Genomic DNA, 10,223 nt, shown 5'->3' on the forward strand with positions numbered 1-10,223 from the left:
AAGAAAAGAGGTTTAGTTGGCTCACAGTTCTGCAGGCTGTACAGGAAGCATGGCACCAGCATCTGCTTGGCTTCTGGGGAGACCTTAGGGAGCTTTTACTCATGGTAGAAGGCAAAGGGGGAGCTGTCAGGTCACACAGTGAGAGTGGGAGGAAGGCGAGGAGGTGCCATACACTTTTAAATGACCAGATCTCGCAAGAGTTCATTCACTGTCACAAAGACAGCACCAGGGAGATGGTGCTAAGCCATTTATGAGTGATCCACACCCACAATCCAATCACCTCCGACCAGGCCCCTCTTCTAACGTTGGGGATTACAATTCAACTTGAAATTTAGAGGGGATAACATCCAAACTATATCAGTGCTCAAGCTCACAGATGGCTGCTACCCTTAAGCTTCACGTCTGTACCTGAAATCACTTGTACATCTACACCACCAATCTTCCTTATTTATTTATTCAACAAATATGTTTTGACAACCTACTCTGTGCCAACGCTCTTCTGGCCCTGGAATACAGAAGTGAAAAAAATAAAATAAGGCCAGGTGCGATGGCTCACACCTGTAATCCCAGCACTTTGAGAGGCCGAGGCGGGTGGATCACCTGAGGTCAGGAGTTCAAGACCAGCCTGACCACCTCGTCTCTACTAAAAATACAAAAACATTAGCTGGGCGTGGTGGTGGGCACCTGTAATCCCGGCTATTCAGGAGGCTGAGGCAGGAGAATTGTTTGAACCCGGAGGCAGAGGTTGCAGTGAGCCGAGATCACACCATTGCACTCCAGCCTGGGCGACAACAGCAAGACTCCATCTCAAAAAGAAAAAAAAAGAAGAAAATAAAAATCCTTGATCCCTGTTCTTGTGGAGCTTATATTCAATTGGAGAAAACAGAAAGTAAGTAAGATAAACAAGTGAAAAATGGAGTATAAGTGGTGAAAAGTGTTACAGAGAAAAATAAAGAAAAGGGAACTGGAAGGATGGTGGGGCATCTGGTAATTTTAGACAGGGTGGTCAGGGAAGACCTCACTGAGGAGGTTACATCTGAGTAGAGAACCGAAGGAAGCAATGGGAAAGCCATTTGGATTCTTGAAGAAAGAGCGTTCTAAACATGGGGAAGAATAAATGTAATAGGATGTGCCTGGTTTGTTCAAGGAAGGGTGCAGAGGCCATCATGGCAAGAGTGGAGCAGGTGAGGATAGAGTGCAGGTCAGATGACGTCAGGAAGGGCAAACAGAGGACAGATCCCACAGGATTTCTACAAATCCTCCATAAGGATTTGGCTTCACGGTGAGAGTAAAAGGAAGCCTTTGAGAATTTTTGGCAAGGAAGTGGCGTAAACTGACCTACAGCTTAACAAGATGGCTTTCGTGGCTGTGCTGAGAATAGCAGAAGCAGAGAGACCAGCCAAGAGACCACTGCAATAATCCAGTTTAGAGGTGATGGTGAGTTAGACCAGGGTGATAGCAATGGAGGTAATGAGGGGTGATAGAATTCTGGATATATTTTGAGGGTAGAACCAACAGAATTTACTGATGTGGGATATGAAAGAGAAAAGACAAGGATAAATCTGAAGCTGGAAGGATGAAACTGACATTTACAAGATAGGGAAGACTGGAGGTGAAGAAGATTTGGGGGAAAATATCAAGATTTCTGTTTTAATTATGAGAAGTTGAGATGTCTATGAAACATCCAAGGGCAAGTGTTGAATAGACAGTTGCATCCACAAGTCAGAAATCTAGAGAGAGGTCAAGGATAGACATAAATTTGGGAACCAACAGCAGAGAAGATATTTAAAGTCATGAAACTGAATCAGAATTTAAGGGAATTCGTGTAGAGAGTAAAGAGAAGAAGTCTAAGAACTTAGTATGCATGGGGACTCTGGAGAGCAGCAGTCAGGAGGTGAGGAGGAACCAGCAAAGGAGCCTGAAAAGGACCAGATAGGTAGGTGGAAAATCAGGAAGAGTGTGTGAGATTCTGGAAGTTAAGTAAGTAAAGTGTTTCAAAGTGAAGAGAAGATATGACTGACTATGTGGTATGAGATGAGGACTAAAAATTGGCCATTGGATTTAGCAATGTGAGGTTCCTTGGTCATGTGGGTAAAAGCAGATTCAGGAAAGTGGTGGGGAAGAAACCATGAGGATGAAATGCCAAATTCAACAAGAACAACCTAAAATCTGTGGAATAAAATTCACAGGGTAGACAAAAAACCAAAAACAAAAATCCTCAATGAAAGAACAATTACTTCAATCAACAACTTTAACAAATATTTAGTGTTTATCATCTATGTGCCAAGTGATATTCAAAAAATTCATTGGCAATTCAGTGATGAAGAAAACAAAGTACCTACACTTATGGAGCAGATATTCTATTGGGGTAAAGAGACAATAAACAGCTAAACAAATATACAATGTGTCAGTTGCTGATAAGTGCTTTAAAAATCGTACAGAACAGAAAGAGGATAGACAGTGGGGGCAAGTGGGGTGGCAAACTACTTTAGATAAGGTGATCATCAAGGCCTCTCAGATTTATTAGTAGAGAGCTCATCTTATATCAGTTAGAATTGGGATCTTTGAAAAGACTTGTTAAAAAAAAAATATACATATATATATATACACACAGGCCGGGCACGGTGACTCACGCCTGTAATCCCAGCACTTTGGGAGGCCGAGGCGGGCAGATCACAAGGTCAGGAGATCGAGACCATCCTGGCTAACACGGTGAAACCCCGTCTCCACTAAAAATACAAATATATATATATATATTTCTGATGGCAAGTCTGAGTAAATACAAGAGAAGTGACAATTTAATTATCTTTGGCACAAAGATAATTAGGGAATAGAAACTATTATGTTCACTATTGTGTCCCCCAAATTTAAAATCTACATAAAATGCATGATTTTCTAGAAAAAAAAGACAAAGTGCCAAAATTGACTGGAGAAATAGAAAACTTGGGAAGAACAAAAGAAAATACAAAAATTGGTTTAAGGCTGACTTTGTTAGATTTATGTTTAAGATCAGGTCTAAAGACCAGCTGTTTTCTCAGGACAATACTATCAAAGCTTTAAGGTACAGGTAAGTCTTGCCTTATATAACTTGTTCAGAGAAAAGGCAAAGAAGGAAATAGTCCCAATTTATTCTTTATTTTAGGGTGAAAACTGGCCCAGGATATCACACACACAAAACCAAAATAAAACATAGGCCTATCTTCTTTGTGAAAATAAATGTAAAGATCGTAAGTAAATGACCAATAAACCATATGTAGCAGTAGTTCCAGAGAACACACCTCAAGCCCAAGCAGAATGTATCATAGAAGGCCACAATGGTTTGGCATTAGCAAATCCATTAATATAATTTACTACATTAACAAGTTAAAGGAGGGGAACGCCTAGTTAATGAAACTAAATACCCACCACTGATGAAAGCTCTTACAAAAATAAGACAAGAAATTTACTTGACATATTAAAGGATATCTGCCAGAAGCCTAACAGAAAAAGCAGAAGAGATGATGGCATATTAGAAGCTTTTCCGCTAAAGTCAGGAACAAGATAAGGATCACCACCAGTCAGCATTAGGCTTCCAAACCTAACCCATGCAATGACAAGAATTAGAAATTAGTTATAAAAATTAGAAACAAAGAAACAGAACTCTATATATCTCATTCTCAAAACGTCTAAGAAAATTAAGTGGGTAAGTATTAGAATGAATGAGGGCTCAGTAAGATGACTGATTATAAGACTAATAAAAATCAAATGTTTATCTTTAATAAACAACAATGAATTATAAAATACAAGTAATTAAAATCACAAAATACCTTGAAATAATCCAATTAAGCCATGCATAGACTCTACATGAAGAAAAGTAGACTAGGTGCAGTGGCTCATGCCTGTAAACCCAGCACTTTGGGAGGCTGAGGTGGGAGAATCACATTAGCCCAGGAGTTCGGAACCAGTCTGGGCAACAACAAAGTGAGACCCTGTCTCTACAAAAAATAAAACAAATTAGCCAGGCATGATGGTGCACACCTGTGGTCCCAGCTACATGAGAGGCTGTGGCAGGAGGATCACTTGAGGCTGCAGTGAACTGTGTTCATGCCGTTGTGCTCCAGCCTGGGTGACAGAGTGAGATACTGTCTAAAAAAAAAAAAAAAACAAACAAAACAAACACAGTATAAAGTTTTACTGAGAGTCACAAAGGAATGCCTAAACAATTACAAAAACATGGCCGGTCATGGTTCATGCCTGTAATCGCAGCACTGTAGGCGGCCGAGGCGGGCAGATCACCTGAGGTCAGGAGTTGGAGACCAGCCTGACCAACATTGTGAAGCCCTGTCTCTACTAAAAATAGAAAAATTAGCCAGGCATGGTGGCCCACCCCAGTAATCCCAGCTACTTGGGAGGCTGAGGCATGAGAATCGCTTGAACCTGGGAGGCAGAGGTTGCAGTGAGCTGAGATGGTGCCACTGCACTCCAGCCTGGGCGACAGACGAGACAGAACCCTGTCTCAAAAATAAAATAAAATAAACAAGCAAAACAACAATAATTACAGAAACATGTCATGTTCACCGGTGAAAAGAATCAATATTGTAAAGATAATGGATTCCCACAAATTGATGATTAAAAACAGTGCAATACCAATCAAATACCACCAAGATTTTTAAATAGAACTTCACAAGAAGATTGCAAAATTCATATGAAAGAGAACATGTATAAAGATAACTAAGGACAATTTTTACAAGAACAAGGGCCCATCAAATATTTAAAATATACAATAAAGCCAGAGTAATGAAAAAGGTGATATTTGTATAAGAACGAAGAAATCAGTGAAAAGAATAGAGCAAGCAATAGACCCATGTTGGTCCTTTCTTCATGGGAATGGAACAGATGGCAAAAATGACATTTTATACCCATGGGAAAGGATAGGCTAGTTAGACAAAAAGTTTTGGGGAAAATGGATACGTTTTTGAGAAAAAATAAAGTTAAGTATCTCACAATATATAAAACTAATCCCAGATGAAATCTTGGTGGTAGAAAGGCTTTCTTAAGCAAAATTTAAAATGCAATAATCAGCTGGGTGCAGTGGTTCATGCCTGTAATCCCAGCACTTTGGGAGGCCGAGGCGGGAGGATTGCTTGAACCCAGGAGTTTGAGACCAGCCTGGGCAACACAGCAAGACTCTACAAAAAAATGCGAAAGTTAGCTGGGCATGGCGGTGTGTGCCTATAGTTCCAGTTACTTGGGAGGCTGAGGTGGGAGAATCTCTTGAACCTAGGAGTTTGAGGATGCAGTGAGTTATGATCACACCACTGCACTCCAGCTTGGGTGACAGAGTGAGAGCCTGTCTCCAGAAAGAAAAAATTAAAAAAAAAAAAAATCACAGGAACACAAAACTATCTATTAATATCTATTGATCTATCTATCTAGCATGTGTGTGTAAACAAGCAAAACCTGGAAGGACAGACTTTGTTTTGTACATTTGAAACCAATAGTAGAGCTTAAATTTGGTGAGGAGGGAAAGAATTGCAGGGGAGTGAAGGTGACATTTTTCTACACAGAGTTTTTGTTTTAATAAGAAGACATTCCAAGATAATTTATATAATTAAATTTTTAAATGACTTCTTTATTATTATATAAATATGTGGCAGGAAAATTAATAGGGAACATTTATTTTCTTTCTTAGACATTTTCAGCATTTTTTCCCCTGATAAATCTGTATTTTTTAGTAGCCAGAAAAAAATGCACCAAAGTGGTTTCCATTCTGAAATTATTTTTAATGGTGTTTGGCTCAACCAGCAGAATGATCCAGGCCCATCCGTGTCCTGGCCCAGGGCCCAGGCTCTCTCCCTGACAGCCAGCGAGGTGTTCTTGCCAGAGCTATCCCAACTGCTGCCTCCCTGGCTGCCAGCATCACCTTGGCTACCTGCAGAGACACTCCTGCCACTGCCTTGTTGGTGGGGAGAGCTCCCTCCTGTTGCAATGCTGATTAATATAAGATGAGTGGAAAAGCAAACGGAGGGCAAATACAGAGGGCCAGGCTGTGCAAAGGAGAAGTCTGTTTCTGCAGCATTGATACCAGGTCCCACATCAATCTTTCTGAATAACCTGGCCCTCGCAGTTTCTCTTTGGAGAAATTTGAGATACGTTTCCCAGCAGCTGGGTCAAAGGGCCTTTGGATGCAGCACCTCATTGCATATTCTTTCCCACCTGCACTGGTGTTGCAGACCATGCAGGGCACCTCATCTCTCCCCTACCTCAAGGGGTCTTCTCTGCAGAAGCTTACAGAATGGCTTTAGCTTTCTCTGCCCTCTATGTCCCCTACAACGTATTCTAGTAACTCAGTCCTGGGCCCTCCTGGCTCAAGGGAAGTCCATATGTCCATGAGTGGTTGCAGGAGGGTCGACCCAGCAGACTCACTGAATCACCTTTTCAGATTTGGTGCCTTCTTCCAGGTCTCTTGCCTGGGACCTTCATGTGCCTAAAAGTCTCTCTTGCTGTTTTATTTGAAGCATAGAATTGTAGCTTGAGTCTTTCCTCAGTTTATTTTGTGATAGATCCTCCTTACCAAGTGTTTATCGTGGTTCCAGTGTATGTGTTGGGGGAGGGGGGTGATTCTAAAGAACACTGCTTGTGAGTCACACTGCTCTGTTAATAAACCTGTTATGCAGGAAAACCCAGCTGAAAGGCAGATCTGAGTTGCTCACTCCCAGCTGTCAGTAAGTGGATACAATGGCCTTTTCATTGGGTATGAATTTTAGTCTATTATATTTTCTTTAGAAACTAAAATCAGCTGATGAGAAGTTAAAGTAATGCTGAGTTTGTTTCATAAGAAATAAAAACTCGACTCAGGAGGACCGCAGCCATTATTCGTGGCTCACATTCTCTAAATTTCATCTAAAAAGTTGATATTCCAGATTCCTTACATCTCTCCAAGATGCCTAGCATCTTATACACACAAAGATGGGGGATTTTTACTCAGCAAGAAAAATATGTATTTTCCTTTTTTTTTTTTTTGAGGAGAAAAATACTTATCTTTTCAACCTCATTAATTTTTATGATGGGTAAAATTTTTTCATTATATTAGTCAAAAAGACTCTGGACTGAATAAAGTATAGCACCCAAACCATTTAAAATGGCTTCCTGGCTGGAAAGACACTGCAGTCATCTCAGGGAAGTTTCTGGTCTTGGGAAAAACAAATGACCATTCAAAATGGGAAACTCAAGAATCCAGGCCTTGCGCACTGCTCTTTTTTCTCTGAAAGCTTTTGGAAGTAGAGCCACACTTTATTTACCGAATATGCACTTCTTGTTTCTTGTAACCATGGTGCTCTAGTTGAGTGCGTCTTATGTCAGACTACTGCTGAGCCAATATTTATCATTTTAGAAATTTCCATGAGTCATAAAACAAACCTGCAACCCTCTTGCTGTACCGTCTATGGGTGTTTCTTTCCTAGAGTTGTTTAAAGTAAAAAGAAAAAAGTGCTGAACCTAGAATCCAACACTTGACATTTATCAGAACACTGATATACTTTCTCCTGCGTGGAGGCTGCTTCTCTGAAATTTCAAAAACCATTCAGCTCACATCCAAGGTGTGCTGCCTGCTGCCTGAGGTGCCCTGCCTGCCCAGGACTCCAAAACCCTCTCCAGAGGGCCAGGTCTGGGCTGAGAAAGGAAGCTTTAGAGGTTTGCAGAAAGGAAGTGACTCACTGGCTCAAGGGGTGGGAGGGAAGGCTTTCCACAGGATACAGAATAAAAATGAGCAAGCAATTCCTTCCACCTCCAGCGTGGAAATTTTTACTAGGGGACCACCTCTTAATGACTGGGCCTGAATTTAGTGACCACTCACCTCCACTCCCACTTCCAAAAAGAAAAGTAAAGAAAAAGGAAAAAAAAAAAAAAAAGCAGGACCAATTGCAAGATGTGACGTGTTTGCCTCATTTACCAGTAAGGATGTTGAAGCTAATGCTGTTTGCTCCCTTTGTGTCAATCAGCTCCCTTTCCACAGACATGGATAGTTGGGAGAACCACATTAAGTCTACGATACAGAAAACTACAGCAACTTATTGCTTTTGCCATAAAAAAAAAAAAAAAAAACCAAAAAAACACAACCCTCTAGGGCCCTGTTTTGTCTAGAGCCCAAGGCCTAGAGTTTATAAATCAAAATTTAAGAGCCTGCCTTAGTATTACTAGAACAGGATACTTCACAAATTGCTAAGACTGTGCCAGGCACTCAGTATCTCTTCTGTGGAGTTCAAGCATCACCTTTTGGAGCTCTAAACTAAAGGCGTCAAATTAGTCAACATCTTGAGTTTACAGGTGAACCAGTAAACCAGTATTGGTCCATGGCCTGTTAGGAATTCGGCGAGTGAGCATGACCACCTGAGCTCCACCTCCTGTCAGATCAGTGGTGGCATTAGATTCTCACAGGACTGGGAACCCTATCATGAACTGCTCATGCAATGGATCTAGGTTGCACGCTCCTTGTAAGAATCTAATGCCAGATGATCTGACGTGGAACAGTTTCATCCTGAAACCACCGCGCCCCCACCATCCCCCTGCCGCCCGTCTGTGGAAATATTGTCTTCCACAAAACCAGTCCCTGATGCCAAAAATGTTGGGGAACTCTGATCTAGAGTTGAAGACCTCACCGAAGGACTGGTAATGGAAATACTGGAGCAAAACAGTTACAGTAAAAGGCACTCAAATTTCAAATCATGACCATTGGCCTTTGGCTATCTGTTTTTGGTGTTTGTTTTCCTTGAATACAACTCAGAGTTCCCTCATTAGGAAGAGCTGGCTTTCTTATGGCTGAACCATCATTTGACATCCCTCCTCCTACCCCCAAGAAGACAGGAAAATTAGGAAGTAAGCCAGAGCAGATCCCAAAAAAATAAAAAAACAAAAAGGAAACCCATTACATATCTACATCTATCTTATGTATCTTGGTCCATAGGGTCTAATTTTTTTTGGTAGGAACATCAGGCATGCTCTTCTTCCAAATATCCAACTTTGAATAAACTCTCAAGCCATCTCTTCTATATTCATATTCGCCAACATAAGTGAGGAATGATGTCATTAACAAACACTCACTTCCTTCCTCTGTGGATGCTCCACTCATCAAAGATCCAGTAACATCTCCCAGGTGTGATCTGCTGCACCAGGTAGGATCCTGAGAATTCCCAAGGGAACCTGGGCCAAGTTTATCTTGGCATTTCTGTTTTCACTTGTGATCTCCTTATTCATCTTCATATTCCTGGTAGCTAACACGGCCACAGCTGGCACACAGTAGGACTTCAGGAAACATCCGTCAAATCTAAATGAAAAAATGTTCAATTAGATTTGACAGTGGCTTCCCATTGTGAATATAAATAAGATGTCCACCTGCATGTCTTGGTATCACCTCCATATCCCAGCAGGGCTTCAGCACTGCCCTGACATTACCTGGCAGCCTCTGGGGTGGGCCCTTTACTGGTTCTGAGTTTTTCCTGCCTTGCAGTAGCAGTGGGTGAGGCAGAAGTCTACAGAGAATAATGGGATGAGCTGGGGAAAAATGAGTCCCAACCAGAGAGCTTGCCACGACCAGCCCATTGCTGTCTGTGACATGCTTTTTCCTCCTCTGACTGTCACTTTCCTCCCTTTCTTAACCACCATGTGAACCAGTCCTTTCATTGTTTCTAAAGTGACTTATTCTGAGCTTTTAGAAAAGCTCTCTTGTTTTTACATGTTAAGGTTTAGAGTGAAATTTCTAGTCTTTTCATTCCTATCCTTCATGATTTTATGACTTGTGATTACACTCAATCCTACATGCTGAAGAGTCTGAACTCATTTCATCTTTAAAAAAATACTCCATTTCCTTGTTTGCCTCTTTCTGAATATTTTGTGGTTCATTTTTCTTTCTCCGGAAGTACAACAACCAGATCAGAAGTGTAAAAAGAATGTATCATGGAGGCTGGAGCGGTGGCTCACGCCTGTAATCCCAGCACTTTGGGAGGCCAAGGCAGGCAGACCATGAGGTGAGGAGATAGAAGCCATCCTGGCTAACACAGTGAAACCCTCCCCCCCGTCTGTACTAAAAATACAAAAAAATTAGCCAGGCACGGTGGCAGGTGCCTGTAATCCCAGCTGCTTGAGAGGCTGAGGCAGGAGAATCGCTTCTACCCGGGAGGTAGAGGTTGCAGTGAGCCAAGATCGCACCACTGCACTCTAGCCTGGGCAACAGAGCGAGACTCTGCCTC

The 10,223-nt window shown here is 41.6% G+C and overlaps 1 protein-coding gene across 2 annotated transcripts in view; it reads right to left on the reverse strand.

Moving 5' to 3' along the window:
• Positions 1–10,223, reverse strand: part of BFSP1 (beaded filament structural protein 1, filensin) — a 95,398-nt gene that overhangs the window by 69,753 nt on the left and 15,422 nt on the right. The window contains exon 3 of one of the 2 annotated variants that reach the window (XM_011979473.1): positions 9,079–9,301. Coding sequence is in view for 1 of the 2 variants with exons in the window: in XM_011979470.1 (XP_011834860.1) it covers positions 7,518–7,561 (44 nt within the window). In the remaining variant the exon portion in view is untranslated. Of the gene's footprint in view, positions 1–7,517; positions 7,783–9,078; positions 9,302–10,223 lie in introns of those variants that run through there. The other variant, XM_011979470.1, reaches the window with a different exon arrangement.

This window comes from Mandrillus leucophaeus, unplaced genomic scaffold (assembly GCF_000951045.1).
Source record: "Mandrillus leucophaeus isolate KB7577 unplaced genomic scaffold, Mleu.le_1.0 Scaffold202, whole genome shotgun sequence".
NCBI lineage: Eukaryota > Metazoa > Chordata > Mammalia > Primates > Cercopithecidae > Mandrillus > Mandrillus leucophaeus.